General features: G+C 38.4%; 4 protein-coding genes across 6 annotated transcripts; 3 read left to right on the top strand and 1 right to left on the bottom strand.

Moving 5' to 3' along the window:
* The first annotated feature begins 280 nt into the window (after positions 1–280).
* Positions 281–8,726, top strand: LOC131665840 (transcription elongation regulator 1-like). The gene is made up of 18 exons (XM_058938000.1): positions 281–834; positions 895–983; positions 1,249–1,552; positions 1,634–1,717; positions 1,808–1,996; positions 2,091–2,523; positions 2,630–2,863; positions 2,943–3,155; positions 3,239–3,527; positions 3,636–3,892; positions 3,952–4,112; positions 4,175–4,383; positions 4,484–4,634; positions 6,368–6,644; positions 6,747–7,285; positions 7,359–7,595; positions 7,666–7,932; positions 8,302–8,726. Exons 1-18 carry the CDS (start codon positions 715–717, stop codon positions 8,605–8,607), a joined length of 4,359 nt encoding a protein of 1,452 aa, XP_058793983.1. The 5' UTR covers positions 281–714; the 3' UTR covers positions 8,608–8,726.
* Positions 8,727–9,922: 1,196 nt separating this feature from the next.
* Positions 9,923–12,701, top strand: LOC131665851 (POC1 centriolar protein homolog A). 2 transcript variants are annotated; one of them, XM_058938017.1, is made up of 6 exons: positions 9,925–10,712; positions 10,787–11,426; positions 11,501–11,711; positions 11,776–11,975; positions 12,048–12,198; positions 12,261–12,701. In XM_058938017.1, exons 2-6 carry the CDS (start codon positions 11,088–11,090, stop codon positions 12,272–12,274), a joined length of 915 nt encoding a protein of 304 aa, XP_058794000.1. In that variant the 5' UTR covers positions 9,925–10,712; positions 10,787–11,087; the 3' UTR covers positions 12,275–12,701. The 2 variants fall into 2 exon arrangements, with proteins under 2 accessions (XP_058793999.1, XP_058794000.1); XM_058938016.1 differs by having other exon boundaries at positions 9,923–10,712; positions 12,048–12,701.
* A 2,333-nt stretch (positions 12,702–15,034) lies between these two features.
* LOC131665849 (tyrosine-protein kinase JAK2) lies at positions 15,035–22,202 on the top strand. Its single transcript, XM_058938013.1, is given in 13 exon segments — positions 15,035–15,174; positions 15,258–15,559; positions 15,640–15,711; positions 15,713–15,934; positions 15,998–16,201; positions 16,279–16,556; positions 16,660–17,011; positions 17,132–17,413; positions 17,512–17,674; positions 17,732–18,789; positions 18,867–19,121; positions 21,677–21,735; positions 21,829–22,202. Coding segments are annotated over 13 exon segments (3,420 nt in total). The 5' UTR covers positions 15,035–15,072; the 3' UTR covers positions 21,900–22,202.
* On the bottom strand, positions 19,236–21,748 carry LOC131665850 (peptide-N(4)-(N-acetyl-beta-glucosaminyl)asparagine amidase). Of its 2 annotated transcripts, none has more exons than XM_058938015.1 (5): positions 21,345–21,748; positions 21,070–21,264; positions 20,813–20,987; positions 20,317–20,748; positions 19,236–20,233 (listed from the first exon to the last, which is right to left on the bottom strand). In XM_058938015.1, exons 2-5 carry the CDS (start codon positions 21,258–21,260, stop codon positions 19,643–19,645), a joined length of 1,389 nt encoding a protein of 462 aa, XP_058793998.1. In that variant the 5' UTR covers positions 21,261–21,264; positions 21,345–21,748; the 3' UTR covers positions 19,236–19,642. The 2 variants fall into 2 exon arrangements, with proteins under 2 accessions (XP_058793998.1, XP_058793997.1); XM_058938014.1 differs by having other exon boundaries at positions 21,356–21,748.
* Positions 22,203–23,308: the final 1,106 nt, after the last annotated feature.

Here is a 23,308-nt window from a genome sequence, read left to right as displayed (position 1 = left end):
TATGCCCATATAATTTTAAGCAATATCTGTGCTTTACAACAACACGATAGAATTCAATTTATACTTGAATCTTTCACATTATAAATCATTTCAAGTTTCATTGAAATGCATACCAATAAGCATTTTTTAATTAATGGCATCTTTTGATTTTCGGTGATTTTTGGCAAGTTTTACCACTGATATTGTATTTTTTCATTAATCGGCATACAAAAAACAGCCAAAATGTTAAATGATGACAAAAATAAAGCTATTCGAGCCTGATTTTACATACCTCAAATACCAACTAGTCCTCATCCAGACAGCTGCACAGTTTGTCTAAGCACACAGCCATGTTCCGTGATCCACATTCGGCGGCCAATAGGTGCACGCGACGCGCATGCCAAATGCGCCGGCAACCGTGACCGGCCACGGCGCATCCGCCATTACGACTAAGATTGCCAAGAGTCAAGCCCAAGCCGCTGAGTGAAGAGAGGGCAAAGTGCAAACGAGCCAACACTGCGTGATTTCTCGTCGGTTCTCCTCGAGAAATCGACTTGCAACTTTCTTTTCATTCCTATTCACGGAAATATTCTCTCACTCTCTGCCTGTGTAGTTTGATCGATTTTCAACAGTGTCCATGTCGAACGCGATGTCTACGAATCGCTAAGACGCGACAGTTTGTTTTGCCAGATTACTTGAAAGAGAATTGCTTACGAGGGGGGGACAAAGGAGAGGATGGAGGTGGACGGTATAGCAGAGCAGCAGCAGCAGCAGCAACAGCAACAGCAACAGCAACAGCAACAGCAACAGCAGCAGCAGCAACAACAGCAGCAGTCATCGTCGCAAGCACTGATAGTGCAGGAATCGCCGGCTGGTAGCAACGGCGAGCAGCTGCCATCGTCCGAGCTGCTCGAGCACGATGTTTGTATGGACGAGGGCGAAGAGTATTACTACGAAGGCGACGATTATAGGCACTTTCCGCCTAGAGGTCGAGCTGGATTCAGGTAGCTATCGGCCATCAATTTCCTAAATTTTCTTTCAGTCTACTCGATTTGAGCCTCCCACGCCTCGTTCTGTCACCTGCCTCTCGTTGAAGAGGTTATGACAATCTCCTATCGAATTGTTTGCGCGTTTCTGTTGTTTTCTCTCTTTCTCTTTTGTTACTCTCGTTTTTGTACCTACTTACTTCTTACAATCACATGACTTACTTACTTATAAGCAAATAATAAAGTAAATGGTTATTTCATAATATTGCATCGCTACAATAAGCGATAACGATTTAAGGGGAAGAGGAGCTAGCCGAGGCTTTGATTACTCGCCAAGAGGAGGCCCACCTAGGTTTCGAGGCAGAGGAGGCTTTGGTTCACGTGGAGTTCCACCTATGTACAGGGGAGCTAACAACGGCTATCCCTACGAAGGTCCACCACCACCTCGACCACCGCCAAACTGCCCACCAGGATCTTCTGGACCCAGGTACAGAGGTCCTCCACCTTTTGATCCTAGCTGGGGACCTATGGGACCACCACCAAACATGATGGGACCACCTAGCATGATGGGCCCACCAGGAGGAATGGTAATCACCATTTCACTGTGCAAAAGTTCTTTATTCCACCTTATCATCATTATGAATTATTTATGCTTTTCATACTTGCAGCCACCACCTCATATGATGAATGGACCAGGACCAGGACCTTATGGACCACCAGGACCTGGAATGGGATCTCCCAATATGAATAACGTAAGTTCAACAGCCCTTAATGCCTTTTTCCAAACAATTACCAGGTTATAATTTCATAATCATAAATACAACTTTGTGATTTTATCACAGATTCCAGGTCAACAGCAGCAGCACCAAATGCCGCAACAAAGCAACATTCCAGGTATTGACCTTAATGGAGAGGTCTGGGTGGAAACCAAGACCCAAGATGGAAAGTGTTACTATTACAATATTAGAACTCGAGAAACCACATGGACAAAGCCTGAAGGCCCCAATGTTAAGGTGATGGTGCAAGATCAAGTGAGTAAAGCAATCCATCCTCAAGTTATATCAGCCTATTGAGGATAGCCAAGAAATCAAAGCTATTTTAATTGCTTTATTTTGTTGTCATTAGTTGGAACAACTGGTTCATGGTGCATCAAAGCAGAGCACAGGTGCCACAGTGGCTACATCTCCAGTTAATGCAGTCATGGGACATCAACAACAGCAACAACAGCAACAACCGTCACAACAGTCATCTCAACAACAACAACCACAGCAACAACAGCAACAGCAACCACAGCAACAGCAACAGCCATCGCAACAGCAAGTACAATCAGCAGCTGGCAATGGTGCTGAGGTAAGAATGCAGCAAGAAGGCGAGACGTCGACTTCCTCATCGTCTGGTACGCCCAGTGCTATTGAACAAGAATCAAGTCAAGTAAGTACAGCCCCTCCAGGTACTGCTATCGCAACTGGTCCCGCGTCCGGGGCAGCTGAACCATTGGATACAACAAATTCGTCTGATGCAGCACCGCAGCAGATGGGACAGGCTCAGCAGACAAATGGTAGCCATCCGAAGCCATGAAGCTTCGTTTCGTTCGCTATAGCCTTTCACGTTCTTTCGGCAATACGTAAATGTAAACGAGAAAAAAAATCCACAATTGTCGTCAGGTTCCGCTATTCCTGTTGCAACTGTCGCACCTGCTGTCGTCAGCTCGGCAGCCATCAATACGAACAGTACGATGATACAGCCTCCGCCAATGATGTCTATGCAGCATAGAATGCCAGCACCTTACGGCGGGATGCCGGGCCCTTTCGGGGCGCCTACTGGCGCACCTTATGGAATGCCACCACCGAGCTTCCAGCCTTTTGCCGCTGGCTATGGGCCGCCTCAAGCTGGCTGGGGTGAGGATAGGATTACTATTTTCATTACTTTGTATTTACTTGTTTCACGAATAGTCTGCCTATTTACGATGATTTTCAGGAATGCCACAAATGCAGCACGCAATGCCAATGGTCCAATCCGCCTCTGTGCCTGCCGAAGATCCCAACGTAATTTCACAGATCGATCCCGAGACCGTTGCGAACGCCATGCTGTGGACCGAGCATCGAGCGCCCGATGGCCGCTCGTACTATTATAACAGTAAAGCCGGCGAATCTGTTTGGGAGAAACCTCAGGCCTTGAGAGATTTTGAAGGTAGGGCAATATAATTGCTTGAAAATCAACTACGAAGCAACCGTTATTATTGCCGGCGTTCTTATGTTCATTCGTGATTGTAGCTGCTAAAGCCGCACTAATGAAGAAACAATCGGAAGATGCCGCGGCTGTGTCGTCAACGGTATCTACGCCCACGTCGACAGCGACAACGACTTCGACCGCGGTGACTCCAGCGGTAACGACCAACAGCAACGATCAGCCCGCGAAAGCTGGCGCAGAATCAAAAGCATCAAGTGGTGACGGTAGTGTGACAGAAGAGAAAACGAGAAAAGACGAGACCAATAAAGAGCTGGCCAAACCGCAGGACAAGTCGAGGCCTGTTTCAAGTACCCCAGTTCCTGGCACACCTTGGTAAGTGACATTATTGACAAACCGGCTTGGATCGCGATCTCTTTCTATCGAGTCTACGCAAACTGTTTAAAATGGTATTTTTATTTTACCACTGCCACATGGCCACAGGTGCGTTGTGTGGACCGGCGATGGACGTGTATTTTTTTATAACCCTTCATCGAGGATCTCAGTTTGGGAAAGACCGGATGAACTGATCAGCAGAGTAGATGTAGATAAGATGGTAGCTGGCCCACCTGATGCTAGTGTATCTGCCAATGCAACGCCCAAGAGCGAGACACGTCGATCTGGATCCGACATTGAAAGTGACAGCAGTGATGAGGAAGAACAACATAGTGCCAAAAAAATAAAATTAGACGAACCTAAAGGTAAGGATTACTTTTTTCATTTTTCTTGGTTCAATCTGTTATTGCTTGTAAAATTTTAGTCAATTCTGCAAAAGAAGAAGAGGAAAGAGACCCCAAGAAAACTATAGATATTGGCAAAGAAGCAGCAATAGAGGCTGAAGTACGAGCCGCAAGAGAACGAGCTATTGTTCCGCTGGACACTAGGATTAAATCTTTCAAAGAAATGCTTACAGAAAAAGATGTACGTATTTCCTACTCTTTACCAATGCCTTCTCGTTTGCTAAATTTTAACATTTTTTTCAGGTATCGGCTTTCAGTACGTGGGAAAAAGAACTGCATAAGATTGTATTTGATCCTCGTTACTTGCTGTTGACGTCGAAAGAAAGAAAACAAGTTTTTGAAAAATACGTTAAAGAGAGAGCAGAAGAGGAGAGGAGAGAAAAACGAAATAAAATGAAAGAACGCAAAGACCAATTTCAAAAGTTGCTTGAAGAAGCTAATCTTCATGGAAAGTACGTTGTTCTGGCAAATATTTTATGCAAATGATAACTGCTTGTACGAAACGACTATTTATTATACAGTTACTGAGTATTACATTTTTTATGGTTGCAGATCGTCTTTTAGTGATTTCGCTCAGAAGCATGGCCGTGACGAGCGTTTCAAAAATATTGATAAAATGCGCGAGCGCGAGAGTCTATTCAACGAGTACTTGTTGGAAGTCAGAAAGCGCGAGAAGGAAGAGAAGGCTGTCAAACGAGAGCAGGTACATACTTTTCTCGTAATGATTATCACCATTTATTTTTTTAGGAACATTGATTCAAACGTCACAAAAATATTTTCTATTCGGTCAATCACTCGAAATCAACATTTTTTATAATAGAAGCTAATCTTTTTATGAATTTGAAATTCTGCAAATTTTATTTTGCAACAATGACGAAAAACAAAGAAACAAAACCGAACGAAGCAAATCTCTTGAAACAATTTTTATTAAAAACAAGAAAAACTTAGAATTTAAGATCATAACAATAATATTCTTTCAGGATTAATGAATAACATTTCATTTCAGGCTGAGTAGGTATGTTATATTTTGTTGCATTAGTAAGTCTTCGTTATTCTATTGATAAAGATGGAAAATATTTTTAAATATAAGCTAAGGAAAGAAAAACTTGTCAAAAGTTACTTTTTTATATGTATACTAACCGTGGAATACAGAAATTTAAATTTATTTTGAGCAGATATAGTACTCTTGGAGAAAAAGATCAATCAATAAATAAAAAAATGGAAAAATGAAGAGACAGCGAGAGAGAGAGAGAGAGAGAGAGAGAGAGAGAGAGAGAGAGAGAGAGAGAGAGAGAGAGAGAGAGAAGATATGATATGATATGATATGCAACGCGGTTAGTGGTTAGTTCTGTCGTAATATTCATGTATTTCTGAACTCTTCACCAGTCAGTCAGATATGGTGCAGGATGCAGGCAAGATTGTGGCATGTGGAATTGCTCAATATGGTGTCGTTGGCACGGGGGCAACAACAACTTCTACCCAACACTCACACAGCACCGTCGGCACCCCACTCGCTCGCATTCTTTATCTTCACAAAGCAGAGTCATGTGAATAAACGATATCGGTATTTGTATATTAGATCGTATTCCTCGTTACTAAATCAACGAATATTTCGGTGTGTACTCTGTATGGTTATATCTATGCGCAGAATAGTTATAATATGCTCGCAACAATTCGGATAATTTGCATTACATTTGGGTATTCACTGTGGAGAATATCAAGTTTTCTTGCGACAAGCACATTTTTTTCCTTTAAATAAGGTGTTACCAATGATGTGTCAGTAATTTTTTTTTTATTATTAATTTTTGTTGGACTCTGAAGAATGTGCATTGATAGTGTGTTGTAACATCATGTCATCAAAAATCATAATTGTTGATCGACTTCAGTTACAATTTTCGATGATATTGTTACGCATGCAAGCGAGCAAATGTCGATCTTTTTTAAGAGGATATCAATATTGTTTTTCGTATTACTAAACAGATAATTTCATTTGATAATATTTTATTCCCTTATTGGTAACACAAAGGTGGTTTGATTTGATTGCATACTGTTCATATGCTGAACATAGATTTGAACTTGCATTTTGTAAAATTACCGAAAAGTACATAAGAATGTACGTAAAATGGTATATAATAAAACGATGTAATATATACTTAATTTGATTACTTTTCAGGGAATGTTGGCATAATCTCAGTATAATCGTATTATTCTTTCAGCCATGATAAACGAACTTTTCCAGTTTGCTGTTGGAGTATATTCAGAGCGGAGTCTTGTCATTGATTTACTTAATTATTGAATTTATCCATAGCATAAGGCTGACAAATAAATAAAATTAAAATATCGTAATCATAATTGGAAGCAAATGTTTGCTCTAGTATTAAGAAAATGTCCGACAACGAGTGCAAACAAAAAAACTTTGGAAATCGCTGTTTGCAGGTGAAAAAGGATTTCCTGATGATGTTGCGCGACCACAAGGATATCGACCGCCACTCGCACTGGGGCGACTGGAAGAAGCGGCTTGAGTCAGATTGGCGTTATAGGAACGTTGAATCGGCCGGTCAACGGGAGGACTGGTTTCGAGATCATGTACGTTTGCTAAAGGAGGAGCGACGCAAAGAAAAGGAAAAACGGGAAAAGAATCGCGAGGAAAAGGAAAAACACCGTGACAAGGATCATCACAAAGAAAAGGATAAAAAGGAGAAAAAAGAAAAAAGCAAGAAAGATAAGAAAGACAAAGAGAAGGATAAGGACAGAGATAGAGACGAGGAAGGAATGTCAACGAAAAAAAAGAAAAAGTCCGATGACCACGATAGAGATAAGGACAAGGATAGAGACAAGGAAAAGAGTAAGGATAAAAAGGACAAAGACAGGGAAAAGAGCAAAGAAAAAGACAAAGATAAGAATAAGGAGAAGGACAGAGACAGAGACAGGGAGAGGGACAGAGACAGGGATAGGGACAGGGATAGGGACAAGGATAAGGACAAGGATAAGGACAAGGATAAGGATAAAGATAAGGACAAGGATAAAGACAAGGTTAAGGACAGGGATAGAGATAGGGATAGAGATAGGGATAGGGATAGGGATAGGGATAGGGATAGGGATAGGGATAGGGATAGGGATAAGGATAAGGATAAGGATAAGGATAAGGATAAGGATAAGGATAAGGATAAGGATAAGGATAAGGATAAGGATAAGGATAAAGACAAGGATAAGGATAAGGATAAGGATAAGGATAAAAAAGAGGAAAAGGAAAAGGTTGATGAAAAAATGGAAGTGGATAATGAAAAGGAAATCGGCGAAATCGATGACACGGAGGAGAGTAATCACAAAGATACCTCGAGTGCCAAAGATAACGTGAGTTTTGTCGCTGATGGCCGGCAAATTTTAGTTTGTATCAATTTACTGTCTGTTCAAATTATTTCTATAGGAGAGCGATCACCACGACGATGACGACGACTATGATAAGTCTGACGCCGAGGCTGCAGCCGCTGAAGAAGAGAAGCAAAAGCGTGAAAAGGAGAGAAGAGCAGAAGCAAGTCTCCGAGAGCGAGAAAGAGAAGTCCAGAGGACATTAGCCACGCATTTGAGGGATCGAGACAAGGAGCGGCAGCATCACCGGCACGCTGAGGCCGTACAACATTTTAATGCCCTACTGGCCGATTTGGTAAGTTGATTTAACTTTCTTTCTTCACTTTAAAGTGTTGGATCTTGACGACGCTTGTAATTGACTTCAGGTGAGGAATAGTGACTTGGCATGGCGCGAAGCAAAACGTCAGCTGAGGAAAGACCACCGATGGGAATTAGTTGACTCGTTAGAGAGGGAAGAGAAAGAAAAACTGTTTAATGAGCATGTGGAACAGTTAGGACGTAAAAAGCGCGATAAGTTCAGAGAACTTCTGAATGAAGTCGGTGCTTCCACCGATTTAAATGCTGCGTGGAAGGAGGTTAAAAAACTACTCAAGGATGATCCTCGCTATCTTAAATTTTCTTCCAGCGATAGGGTGAGTTATTCATTTTTGTCAAATAAACCCTGTTTCAGATAAATTAAGACATAGTCAATCACACAGATTTGAAAGATATTTAGGAAATGACAGATGATGTTACCTTCTTTGCACGGTAGTAAGCTTGAATCAATCCATAAATCAACAAACATGTTAAGATTGATCGGATGATTATTCACAATAAAAGTTGCGTTGTTTATAGATGCAAAAACGAAAAAAATTAAAACGTGTAATGAGTAATAGTTGAATCATTTTTTATTCTCTGGTTCCTGACGAATGGATTGATTTCAATCTCACTCACTTTTTCTCAGAAAACTTTAATACGGACTACATGATAAGTACTATATAATGAAATATTCACCTCTACAGAAATGCGAAAAAGAGTTTAAAGAGTACATAAAGGACAAGTTAGTAGCGGCGAAAGCTGATTTTCGCGAGTTGCTACAAGAAACCAAGCTGATAACGGATAAAACCTTAAAAAAGGTACAAGACAATAACGGACACTTGCAAGAGATTGAGGATATTCTGAAAAAAGACAAGCGGTATTTGGTACTCGAAGCCGCGGCCTCAGAGCGGTCGCGTCTGCTAATGGGCTACTTGGAAGAGTTAGCTCGAAGAGGCCCACCACCTCCACCTACAGCATCCGAGCCGTCGCGTCGACCGGCTGTCAAGTAAAAACTTATCGTTGTCTCGTGTAAGTGTGAGTGTTCTGGGCGTCCAAGGATGAAAATACAACCAAATGCGAGGGAACTCTTTGTAAATACTATATGTGTTGCTGACGGAGTTGTTCAATAATGCCATTAGTTTTTTTAATATATATATATATATATATATATATATATATATATATATATATATATATATATATATATATATATATATATATATATATATATATATATATATATAATTCATTTGACTTACGTTTATAACAACTACGTCGATTGTTCAGCATAAGCAACAAAAATAAAGTCGATTTGTGAAATATTTTGACTACTGAACCTACGGTCTCCCATTCTTATCACATATTTTAAAGTTATTTTCTCATCAGTTACAAGACGTACTTTCAATACTACAGTTTGAACGGAATTTTTTTTTAAGTTGATTTAAGTAAAGGGCTGGAGCATCACATATGATGCTCGTTTCCTCGATGCTCAATATCCAAACGAAGTTCTCTTTTGCTTGATTATTGAATATGAAATAAGCATTTTTTCACGCGCGGTAAAAGTAGAAGATAACCGACATATTCTATGCCTATATATACCTTAGGCTTTTATTTTCCACCTTATTTCTCATATGAGTTTTTTGCTCCCTAGAAAATTTCAAATTTTTAATATTATGCAGTACGGGAGTCCTTTATTCGACAGTCAACAGTCAACAAAGTTAATGGAAATTTTGTAATTATAACCATACAAATTGCCTAGAATTCCTGGCTTACACATTTTTCCAAAACGAACTAATTTTTTGAATTTTTTAGTTCTCCGTTCTATAATTTTCCAATAAAAAAACAGATATCATGAACGCCTATTTGTTTGTTGTTAAGCAAAGTTGAAAAAACTTGGTAAATACTTTCATTACTTCCGTTTTAGTTTTTCCATTATAGTTTAACATCATATATAATTTAAATGTTCATTATTATCAAAACGACCTACTTATTCAGTAAAGTTTTTTTGAAATAACATGTAAGGTTTGTTATAAATAATAATGATACTTCCATTACTTAACTAATTCTAACTCAGATGAAGGAATTTAGCAAGAAATCGACAAAAGTTGAGCCGGAAAAATTATAAAAAACTATGCATAATAAGGTAAGATTAACAAAACTCATTAATAATACCGCGTAATTTAGTTTTTGTCAAATAAAAAAATGTCAAATATTGGAACACTTTCAGATTAGTAGTAATTGCACCTACGTAGCACTTTTATACGGTTTTCATAGAAATAAATGTGTTTTATTGTTAACAAAAATCACACGCAATTTTTCTGTCTATTTAAAATATTATTTTCCATTACAGCGATACATGCACCTGAAAGATCAGTCGGTAGCGTAGATCTCTACTTTTGTGGGATAACACCTTTTCAGGAATTGCTCCCTTATAATAAGAGCTGTTTTAATAAGAGTTATTTTCTTGAAGAATCATTATTGTTAATGCAATATTGCTCTTATTATAAGGACGTACTTCTTCTTAACAAGGTGCCCAAATAACATACAGTTTACAAACTTTTGTCGGTAACGAGAGTATTGTTGTTTCATGATGTGATTATTTATTAGAAAATACTTTTAATTAACGATCGGCTTGAGTAGAAACTAGCCGCGTCGACAATCGACTTAAGCGGTAAATCGTCATATGATTCATGTCGATAATTATTAATTCATTTTATTTGACACATCATGACGCATGACGCAAACCTTTCATACAGTAGTTCATACTTCAATCACTGGAAGCTAATATAGCGCTGTAGTCAATAATTGGTTTTATAATTTTGTAATTATAATATTCAGGATTGTTTTCTGGGAAATGTTATATTACATATTTAATCAGTCATTTAAGTAGTTCATCACTACACTGAAGAATAACAAAAACGATTTGAAATTAATTTTTTTCTCTAACCTAGAATCAGCGGCAGTTTAATTTTGGAAAGTATAACGTAAGTTTAGAATTTGAATTTAATAGGATATGGATCAAAATTCGCTCAACGTAAAAATTATTATACGTCAATAATTTTGCAATTTACGTGGAATAGTCCAGTAATCCACCTTTCTTTACATTATAACACAGGTTAGATAACTTTTATTATTGTCAAAAACTAAATATTAAGCAAGAATAACTGATTCTACGATATGTATTGATAGGTAGGGACTACGCTTCGCAACTTCTAATCATTTACGGTCATTTATATTCACTTTTGATCAACTATAGAAATTGTCCACCTTCAAGAATAATGTAAAGAATGATGTGAAATTATTATATTCAATGAAACAAATTTCTTTTACTTTTTCTTTGATCCTAGATAATAGTAGATTTGGTGACGAATAATACTTATCAAAGATAATATTAATTGATTGCTTCCTACAACTAAATATTTATATCCAATCAACATGTTTTTATGACCAATCAAGCTTACAGAGAGTTATTTTATAGAAAAATACAATAATGGAATGTGATCCAATGGTTGAAAAACATTATAAAGGTCACAAAGGAACTATTACTGGCTTATCTTTCCACCCTGAAACAAATAAGCTTGTTTCCAGTAGCACAGATAATACATTGATGTTATGGCAAATTGCTGATTCTACAAGAGCCTTTCGATACTTTGCACATAAAGATGAAGTTTTGGATGTTAATTATGCTCCCTCTGGAGAAGTATTTGCAAGTGCTTCTAAAGACCGAACTGTGAGAATATGGGTTCCAAAAGTTAGAGGAGAATCTTTAGATTTCATAGCACATCAAGGAGCTGTTAGATCCGTTCAGTTCAGTACCGATGGTAGCAAAGTAAAACTTGATCGATTATTGTTATGTTTTTCATTTTAATGTTCTACTTGCTGAAATAAATAATTTGTATGCAGCTCCTTACCTCATCAAACGATAAAAGTATTAAATTATGGATGGTATGTCAGAGGAGGTTTTTGCAATCATTCACTGGCCATACCAACTGGGTGAGATATGCTAGATTTTCTCCAGATGGAAAATTAATTGTATCCTGCAGTGATGATAAGACTATAAAGGTGTGGGATGTAATTAGTGAACAGTGTATTAAAACTTTTCATGAAATGAAAGGTAGGAAAGGTACAACATTATATAATGCAAACTATATTTCCATGTTGTATATTGTTCTTTGTAGCATCTCTGACTGACGTTCAATTTCATCCTCATGGATCATCGATTGGGGTAGCAAGCACAGAAGGGTGTATTAAGATTTATGATTTAAAAACAGATTTTCTACAGCAATACTATGATGCTCATGAGGACCAAGTGAATAAAGTGAGATTTCATCCTAATGGAAAATTCATGCTAACAGCTTCAAAGGATTCTACAATGAAGGTATTGTTACATAAATGTGGCTCAATATCTTATTCACAGTGAGAGTACTGCATTTACAATATATTCCTTCAGGTCTTGGATTTGTTAGAAGGTAGACCAATATATACATTGAAAGGTCATAATGGTAGTATAACATCAATAGCTTTCTCACATTGTGGAGATTATTTTGCTTCTGGTAGCTCTGATTGTCAACTGTTTGTATGGAAATCTAATTTTGACAAAGGTGAAAAGCATATTATCAGTTTTAAAAAAGTAATGTCTTTTAACCATCAACTGCAATTACAGAATGTGCTGAGTGACAACTTTGTGTTAGAAGACATAAATTAAGACAAAAATTTGAACAAATTTACTGAATAATTTGAATAAATTAAGCACATCAACCAGTACCAGACAATTCAAAAAAGAAAGAGTTTAAAAAAGAAATAGCGCTGTTATATAGCACATTGGCAGATTTTAAACCACAAATAAGAATGGTTGAAAAATGATATGGAAAAATAACTTTGTGGTAAAATTTATTTGCCAGATAAATCAAAATATGCGATGCAACATGAAATAGCAATTTCAAATGGATTGTTAGTCATTTTAATTCAGATTATTTAAAGGAATGCATGCATGGCCACGACTTGTCTAATTCCACTGTATTTATGTAAAATAATTTATTAAATGCAATAAATTCAATTTAAAGCAGCAACGACTGTACACACAACCAGACTTTAATTTTTCATTCATATTTACTTTTGAATTCTAACAAATGTACAGCCTTTACCAGTCTTCTTGATTGATTGCAGCACTTGCTCATGATCAAGAGTTGTTGTTACAAATACTTTTTTATTTGGTAGGTCAACTTTGACATTAGATATATCTGTAATGAAGAATATGCAATATTATAAGAATTTATAAATATAAAAGTATCAATTTAAATAATCAATACTAAATAACCATGTAGTTTTCCCAGCACTCTGTTTACAGCATTGGAACATCCTTCACAGGTCATGTCAACATTGTATTCATATGTCTGAAATGAAATATATTTCTTATATTGTAAGCAAAAATTGAAAAAGTTATACAAATAAATAATCGTTCTTACCTGCTCAGCCATCTTTAAAGAATAAACTATCAAATTATCGATTTATATTATTTCAATAATTTGTGTATAACCTACAATCGATTTAAGATAGTAAATAAAATTTCATTATCTTATGTTCAGTAATTAATTAATTTATCTTCTGATTATCGATTCTGTGCACACGCGCGCGCATACAAATATATATGTATACATATACACACACATATGCATAGGTGTGCGCGTGCGTGTGCAATATAAAACACACATACACACGCACCTGGTACAAAAGATCACGAATGCCAAGAACCGGTGTTTTCTGAAATGAGTTTGAGTATATACTGGCCAGTAAAACTATTTGGCAACAGAGCACTATTTTTTAAACATACTGACGTCATGTTTACGTCAATGTCTGTCAGCGACACACGTTGCAGTTTCCATTCTTAGCTTATTTTTAGTAAGCATTTACGCACAGAAAACTGCAAAGCAAGTTTTTGCCGATAATGCATACAATCTTGAATCAAATTATCTGCAAAATGCGTTCTGACAAATATTGACGTGTACATGACGTCGATACGTTCAAAAAATGGTGCACTGTTACCAGATTGTTACTGGCCAGTATACTGAAACTCATTTCCGAAAACATCCCTAATTTTTTACTTTTAAGTTTGAACTGCAATATTCGGATGTATGTATATAAGTATTGTATAGTATTATATATTATATATACTATATAGTATAACATAGATATCAAGTGGATAGAGCAACCATCAGCAAGCATAAGGACAGTTGATTAGAAGAAAATAACCAATTAATTTACTAAATTGATTTTTTTCATTGTTATTGTTATTTTTGTGTTATTTTATAGATCATCATTATTTTTATTTACATATTTTTTTTACATGTTTACATGTTCCAACTGCGATATATCACAAGGCTATTGAAGGATTGCTTTTAACTATTGTTGGAATAGATATATGGAACAGAACGAAACAGCGGACTGTGGCAAAATACCGGGCGGTTTTCTGACCCTCGAATCTTATCTGGAGTGGAGAAAGACTAACGTTTTAATGATTGATATCAATTTAATGGAAATTCGTTTTTATAACTTTTTGAGATGGTAACTCACGCTGGCATAAAAACGATTTAAGTTAGTGCCCAAAATATTTTTCCATATAATCAAGAAATGTATAACGGGATTAGATTGTTCATCAATGAAATAATGAATTTTGCTATTGACATTTTATTGTTCGTTCACAAAGAAGTCATTAAACAATAAAAAATTTATTTTGAACACTGGCACCCAGTGGCCAGTGGCTAAAGTGCCCACATCGATTCGATGAATATATCAAAATTGTTAAAATAAGGTGCTCATAAAAAAATCATTATGTCAATCGATAAGTCGTTTGACGAAAACACATCAGTCGTAATAGAAATCAAAAGGTTCTTGATTATTCATAAAATTAAAAATATAAAACAATTTATCTATTGTTAAGACAAGCGTCCACCAAACAAACTAACGTGCACACTCGCTCACATTTCGTAGTCTTCTCTCTGATTATTTTGTTGTCTTATTTTGTTGGTATTAAAGGTTGGTAATATATAGTAATAAGACAATAAAATATGACTGGAGCGCCATAGATCACAGTGGGAGAGTTTGTAATTAGACATGAATACACAACAACACAATAGACTTATATATATTAAAATATTTATATCGGCATATCACATAAAGTTATCGTGTATCATCTAATATAATTATCTGTAAACTCTATAAATTATTAAAATTGGAAATCAACATGGAATTAGAGATATTTATAAAGATATACTCACTGCTTAGACGTATACATATTTGTAAATTTTAGATCAGAAATTGTATTAGTAATGCTTAAATTCAAGGAGGATTTCTTTTAATTTTGACAGTATTTGATGTGTTTTAATTCTGATGCAGTATCAGTGTTGAATTGAAACTTATTGCAGCATGATGCACTAAGTACTTATAAGATTTAAAGTTTCCACTCATGGGTGTTGATAATGGAAGAAAGAGGCAAGCCTTTTCATATCACCATTGCCGTGGAGAAGGACCCAGTGGTATACTTTATGACTGGACATTTAGCAGAGGATGTGTGTATTAAGGTGAGAATTTATAAGGAAGCTGATAATTTTTACATAATAATATACGTGTGTATAAGTCAGTTTAATAATTTATATAATTTAAGCTATGTAAACAGTATAACATAAATCCCATCGCACGTCATTTATTTGCTCTAAGAAATAAATCATCAAAAAATTGGTATCATGATGGTTATAAGTTTGATGGGAAAGAAAAGTCCAAGCTTGAGTTTAGAATAAGGTACAAGCCTTCGAGTCTGCGTCGTTTGAAGTCAATTGATCTAAGAGGTGCTTATAACTATTATTTCCAACAAGCAAGAGCTGATGTTTTAGAAAGCCGAGTTTCAGATATTATTTATGAAAAACACAAACATGAACTTATAGGTTTGGGAGTATGTGATATGTACAGGTGAGTATTAATGGATTTTATTCTCTTAGTAAAAATGAAAATCTATTCTGATTTTGGTTATGCATTCAATTGACTTATAGATACATGCTTGAAAATGGAGTTGCACAAGAGTATGTAGAGTCAAATTATAAACAATACATTCCAAAAGAGTGTACATAATCCTGACTTCGTTAGAGAACAATACCTCAATCAATTTGAGAGTATGGCTCCTAATTATTTGAGTGAAGATTTTAAAGCTATCATGGAAGCAGATTCAACAATAAGGGTAGTATTAAGAGTTAATGCAGTAGAGATTAAATATTGCGCAGCTGATGAAAATAATAGTAATTGGAGGTCACTCTGTGCAATTGAAGATCTTTGCTTTGCTTCTGCAAGGTATAGACATGGCTAAATATTTCAAACAATACACATGTGGCTGATGTAAACAATATATTTCAGGGAAGATAACACTGTTGAAGTATCTAGGAAAAATGGAATTCCTACTTACCTTAGATTTACATCTTATTCTCTATTGATGTCCTTTGTATCTGCTCTCAATGGCTACTATCGTTTATCCGTCAAATGGACATTCAATCTTTCGGGTGATGCCGTAACACCTAGTTTAGATCGTTTATATAAATTAAAATGCCACGGGCCTGTTGGGTAAGACTTTTGATTGGTCGCCGAATTGGCATATCAAATATCGAATAACAGTACAAAAGTAATCTGATATTTTACAGCGGTGAGTTTTCTTACTCAAAACTCGAGGAAAAGAGAGCCAATAGGCCAGGCACCTTTATCCTCCGAGAAAGCGAGACCGAATATGACAATTTTTATTTGGACGCGTGTGGAAAGGAATCGAAACCTCGAACATGGAAAATTACCAAACTCAACGAAGATGATTTCGCACTATCCGATTGCATGCAACGTTTCAAGTCTATCGCTCACATCATAGCTGCTAACCAAGATCCAGAAGGTTCATTGTATCTCAAGGAATGCCTTCCCCCCTCGGAGTATGGTAAGTATCTTCTTCGAGATGTAATAATCGTAAGATGTACAAATGGTTAATTTTCTGGTTAAAAATTGAAAAAGCTTTAATCAATTCAAAAAACAATTTTCAGACAAATCGCCTTTACTGTTATGCGCCTCGGAAGGTTTCGGTAGCGACGCGGCAGCCGATGAAGAAATTATTGCGGAAGTATTGGACGGTAGACCGTCTTGTGTTTCGCCGCACGAGCTGCAAGTTTATAAAGCACAACCATTGTCAAAGAGCCAAGAGAGTAAAGCACGGATGAATACGACGCCTTACAACGGCCCCGTGACGACGCTTTACAAGGCTATGTGGCGTGTCGCCAAAGGCAAAAGACTCGAAACTGCCGTCAAACTGCTGAGAGAGAACGAAGGGCTGCGCACAAAGGAGTTCTTGAAATTGGCCCAGAAGTGGGGTCAGCTGCGATCGAGTGCTCTTGTCAGGTATGTAACGTATCTTGAATCGAATAACGAATTGACAATGGGGCGCGGCGGGACGTCCAGCGATGCAGGCAAGGAATAGATAAGCGCATTTACATGTTTACGAGGTTGTTTGCCCTCAAGATTGTACGGCGTGACTCTTGCGCCTTCTGTGGGCATGCTGCTGGAACTGGTCAAACTGGGCCCGCTCGACATTTACCTGCGAGAAATTGCTCCGCAAACGATCAAGACTGTCGACCTGGTCGAATCAGCCGCCTGCCTTGCGACAGCGGTTTGGCACCTAGAGGAGCACGGCGTGGTTCACGGTAACATTCGCTGTCGAAAGCTGTTGGTCCACGCGCACACTAGCAATGCCTTCATCGTGAAGCTCGCCGATCCTGGAATATTTAGCTACAAGCCCGCAGAGTAGGTAGAGCTGCGCGCGCGCGTATATATATATGTGTGTGTGTGTGTGCGTGCGCTCTTACGACAACCTACTGACTAACTGTCAAATCGCCGCACAGTGTTCACTGGCTGCCACCCGAGTGCTACGTCAATCCCGATTTGGCGAGGCGCAACATACAGGCAGATGTATGGGCCGTGGCCACGACGCTCTGGGAGATATTCTCAAAAGGAAAATCTCTGTCGGCGTTACAGGCGCATCGAGACCCCGACAACATAAAAAAAGTAAGAGGTAAGCGCGACCGGAGATCGGCAGCTAATGATCGCTTGTTTGGCGCGCAGTGGTACGCGAGCGGCAATCGACTGTCGATCCCGCCGGGCTGCCCGCCCGAGGTTTACCGGCTGATGACCGACTGCTGGGCCGAAATCGGTGCCAGGAAGAATCCACAGGCGGTGATGCGGGATATCAATCAGATCAAGTACCAGGTGTTCAACTCGCGCAGGAATATTCACGACTACGCGCTGGCTCAGCCAAAGCGATTGACCGACCTCGAGGGAGGCGATGACTCCGCCAGCCAGACGACCGAGCACAACACCTCGTCTGACTGCGAGTCGCGAGCCAGCAGCCTAATCACGGACCGCACGAGCCTGCCCTGGGACGACGCGGAGCTAGAGGCCGGCGGCGTCACCAGTGGAACCCTTAGTTCATTTGAGTGGGCTCGCGGCAGCAGCGGCTGCATGCAATTCGCCGAGGCCGACGACGTGTTGTCGGCCTACCTGGGCTGGTGGTCCAAGGCCGACGTCGCTGACGAACCCGGCTACGATAATGATGGCAGCCTGCTGGGCCAGATGCAGAGCATTTTCGAGCTGGACGCTGACTGCAACGTGATCCTGCAGGGCCGCATAGGCCAGGGCTTCTACGGGGAAGTGTATTTGGGTACTCTAGAGCGGGAAGGCGGCAAGGACAGCGAGCCCCAACAGGTTGCCGTTAAGAAGCTCAAGATGCGAGCTGTCGAGGCGGAGGTGCGCGACTTTGAGAGGGAGATCGACATCATGAAGACGCTGAAGCATCCGAACGTCGTCGGAATACTAGGTGTAATTTCTGAGCCAGAGGTCTGCCTGGTCATGGAGTTCGTCAAGCACGGCTCACTTCAGAGTTATCTTGCCATCCATCGCGAGAGTCTGACGGCAAGGAGGTTGTTAGGCTTCGCCCTTGATATTGCCACTGGCATGGACTATCTAGGTAAGAAGAGCATCGTTCACAGAGATCTCGCTGCGAGGAACATTCTTGTTGCTGATGACAATCGGGTCAAGATTAGCGATTTTGGCTTGGCACAGGTTACTGGCAAAAATAACGATTATTATATTTTGCAAACTAACAGAGATCTGCCCATCAAATGGTGAGCTTATGCGTTTCAAGCAGGTATCACCAAGTGATAACGGTCAACATTCTTTACTTTTGATTTATTTTATGCAGGTATGCTCCCGAGAGCTTGAGAGATGGCAAATTTTCACCTCGTTCAGACGTTTGGTCGTTCGGTGTAACAATGTTCGAGATGTTTAGTTTTGGCGAGGATCCCAAATTACCAGAGTTCGGTGGGAAGCTAGCGAATAACACCTGCGAGCCGGGTACTGGCATCAACACTCTAGAGGAGGAAGGAACTGCCGAACTGTTAAAAGCTCTTGACAGTGGCGCTCGACTTCCTTGTCCACTATTTTGTCCGCAAGAAGTGTACGTTAAAATAATGTACCCATGCTGGCACATTCACAGCCATCAGCGCCCAGATTTCACCAAGCTTTGTAAAGACATCAGAGAGCTAATGAGTAACGATTATTAGCGAGCATCGCATACCTGTACCACTCTACAACTTGTTCAGTGAACCTAACTAATTTTCCTAATTGAAAACTTTTTCTGTTGAAATTACGTTGATCGTTGATTCGTCATCACGTTCACGTAAGCGAACTTGGTATAAAGATATTTTTATAAACTTGATACAGTGTTCAGTCGTTATTTAATTTTTTTATATTTTTAATGCTCTAAACTTTTTAAAAATCATTTATTCAGAGTGTTTAAAGTAACTAATAAGTTTTGCGAATCACACAGAGTCTCAGAAATATTTTTTGAAAAAATATCTAGATTCAACGTATGGTGCATAATTTAATATATAACACACACATGCGCGCGCGCAAACATATACACACACAGAGGGCTTATTTGACTTCGATAACGGTTATAACCAGCAGTCTTATGCCTCACCCAGACAGGTTCGCTAGTTCTACTTGTATGAGTAAGGAGGGCTCTCGTTTATGATGTTTGTTGAGACTCTGACGAAAGAGCTGAGCGTGCTGCCAAGACAAGTCTCCCGTGTCGCCGGTCAGTATTGCACTAACGCTTATCTTAACTGCACCCCACAAATCTACTGTTTCGAAGTTCTGGCAATCGTCGACTGCTAGAACCTTTCTCTTTTCTATTGTTTTACCGGCAAAGAAACCTTCAACTTGCCACTGAATCACTGCGCCGCTAAAAGTTGTTGCTTGTGCTTGCAACTTCACCGATTTGATATATGCCTTGCTATTCTCTGTGACCATAAGTGTCCAGGTAATCTTGCCGAATTCAAATCCAGGTGACCGGGCTAAGTAAACCATTTTCCAGTCTAGTTCTTCCTTCCGAAAAATATTGCCGTCTACGTGCTCAACACCTTTCTGCCACTTTTGCCTCGTTTCCAAGGTCTCCTTAGTCGCAATGTTAATTGTTGTGTACGTATCGGTTGTAACGTCATAGGTTAATTCAAATTTGGCAATTCCATCTGGAATGTACCACTGTGCGACTTCGTGCGTCGGACTCTGACAAAAAAAATTTTTACCAAAATAACGAATAAGTACCCAAACCCAATAAAGCAATATTAATTTCTGATATTAATACTTACAACAAATTCTCCACGAGACATCCGCCAAGCTAATGATCCAGAGGTCCTACCTACATAATCGGCCTCATTCTTGTAATCTTCGACAGATTTCTCGTGACCGGGTGGAGCATTGATCATGTTAGCAAGTTCAATGACACAGCGTTTCAGAACGAATTTCCTCCTAACGCTGCTGTAGCCCTCGCTAGTTTGACGCTCCTCATTAAGTTTCCGTAAAAATAGTGCCAAAGTCTCCTCGGAACAGTACTTTCTGAGTTTCATCGCTTGTTCATAATTGCGAGTGTAGCGCCAGGTTACATCCTGAATTTCGTCTTTGGAGAAGGCTATGATGTAGGAGAGCTTTTTACCCCAGCCTTTCTCGTAGATAAGCGGCTGGTCCATCACGGCCTCGCAGGCATCTGCGTGGATCCATCTGTTGTGCGCCACCGACCAAATCTACTTCCACACAATTAATTTAACAACTAATTATTTATAATATTTCATATGAAGTATTATTCACCTCGGTCCACACGTGATCGGTGTCATCGTAAACGAGTCGGGCATCAAAACCAATGCTTCGACAAATCAATGTAAAACAGTTGGCCCACTCCCCACACCTGCCTTTGCGACTGTACAACAAAGCTTCCGGATCCGTGTAACGAGGGAATTCATTTTCATACTTGCAAATTTTACATCTGCAAATGTATTTCAAATAATCGTCAGAAAACTATACGAATTAGGGTCTTTTGAGAAAATTTTGAGTTTCTCCTCTCCTACTTGTGAATTTCGATCCTCGAGATTTGGGGATAAGACGAAACTCTTGAGCCGTTATTGTAACATTCACCCATACAATTGTGGCAGGACAGTGTGTCAACCCATTTGAAAAATTTGAATTTGAACCAATTCAGCAATTCTTTTAAAAAAAAGTCCTCAAAGACTATGTTATCTGATATCCTCTGCATTTTCATCTCTCTAAAAAAATATATATATGGATATACACACACATATACATATGCACACACACACAATAATTTTTTTGCACATATACACACAAATTTATTACATGCGTATGTCGGTGAGTAGATATTTATGCTGTGTAGAATAAAAATTTTATATAGACTGTTACACGTATTGTTGATGAAATCGTCAAAGCAATCTCAACCCTAATGTGCTGTCGTTTAAGAGCCTTTAGCGTGATCTACTAATTAGCTACAACCCTTTGTACGCTTTAAGATTTTTGTAACACAAAATTCTCTTTGCATCTTATTGCATATATATTTGTGTGTGTGTGTGTGTGTGTGTGTGTGTGTGTGCGCGCGCGCGCTCATTATATTTCAAATCTTAGTGTAACATTCAAACTTCTTTACTTTTGTATTTCTCTTAGCTTCTCCATTGCAGAAATCTGTAGTCTTTCCAGAGGCAGAATCGCTCTAACCTTATTTTGTAAGTTTTCATCTTCGTATCTTAAAATACTGCGAAAGTGAGCCATCAAATGAAGTAGAAAAGTATTTTCTTGCTTTTGGTACTCAATTGCAGGTTTGTCGTGCTCCACTGATGGTGATGTTGGTTTCTTGAGAGCTTTTGATCCATTTGACATTAAATTATAATGTATTGGCTGTGAAGTACTATTCAAGAGACTATACAATTCTCTTACACCTGACAAAGAAGCATCTATTGGCAGTAAGAATCCATCATCGCTCTGGCAAATGGAAAGTTATCATATGTTAGCTACATGTACGATTTATAGGATCAAATGATTTATAAGGTTTCATTACCTCAACAAATCCTGCTTCAAAGAGACATTCAATTGCACCGAATGCAGCAAGCAGCTTACTAGAAACAACTGTATCGGATAATCGAATTGTTCTATAGCATGAGTTTTCTGGATTTTGTATTATATTATTACAGAGTTTTAGAAGTATTTGCTCTGCTTCTTTTTTAATATCTTTCTCATTATCTTGCAACAGTGAAATGCAATATTTCAAATTTCTGGTCATTGTTTGTTGAAATTGTGTGTATTTTCTAAATATATAAGACAAACCTAAATAACAATTAAGTATTAATATTTAGTTAGTTATTCGAAATAGCGTAGGTTTATCTTGTTTAAAAATAAAAGCATTAATAGCTCTTGATTCTTCAAAGTGTCGCATACTAATAAATAAGTTCGAACACACACTGCACGTCCGCGTAGACAATTTATTGGTCAAAGTCCAAATAACGTTAATAAAACAAATGTAATGGTTACACAAGCGTAAACAGCCAAACTACATATGGTATATTTGGATAAACCATTACAAACGATAGCAGATACTCTAATACGAATTATCAATGCCAGGCTGTCTGGTTATCAAATGTCGGCTGATCTGCAACTTGCAGGTACTTTACTATAGATGGCAGTGGGTCTGACTGAGATGCCGATAAGGTTTAAAACGTTTAGGTTTGTTTATTGGATGGCTGTATATAGTTAGCGACATTTAATCATCTGTTGCGACTGTTGGTATTAGTAACTAGAACTACGAATTTCTAGGACCCTGGTCCCATAGGTACGTAACGGATGCGGACGGATACGGACGGGAATCGCAACTCTAGTAACATCACTAAAAATATCTAGTTTGATTATTTAGTAACAACACTACCGGTAGAGAGCAAAAGTAACTGTTGTTTAAAACTGTAGCGCCGAACGTACCACATTTAATGTTCAAATGTCAGGTCTACAATTTACTTTTCAAATTTTCATGAATATTGCTTATTGATGAGTATGCTAATGTAAAAAAAGTTTTTGGGATGATTAATACATATCATTCATATATATTTTCTTCTTCTTCTTCTCATATATTCAAGTACTTCCATAAAATTAAGGCCTAATTCCATTAATTGTGGTTGAAAGTCTATCAATTCTCTATCATTTGCCATCTTATAGATTGCAATAATGTAAAGGTTAGATAGGCGTTCATTAAATGTGGTACGTTCGGCGCTACAGTTTTAAATAACAGTCACTTTTGCTCACTACTGGTAG

Source organism: Phymastichus coffea, unplaced genomic scaffold (assembly GCF_024137745.1).
Source record: "Phymastichus coffea isolate CEN01 unplaced genomic scaffold, Cenicafe_Pcof_1.1 PCOF00054, whole genome shotgun sequence".
NCBI classification, from domain to species: domain Eukaryota; kingdom Metazoa; phylum Arthropoda; class Insecta; order Hymenoptera; family Eulophidae; genus Phymastichus; species Phymastichus coffea.
This window is presented reverse-complemented; position numbering and strand designations above follow the sequence as displayed.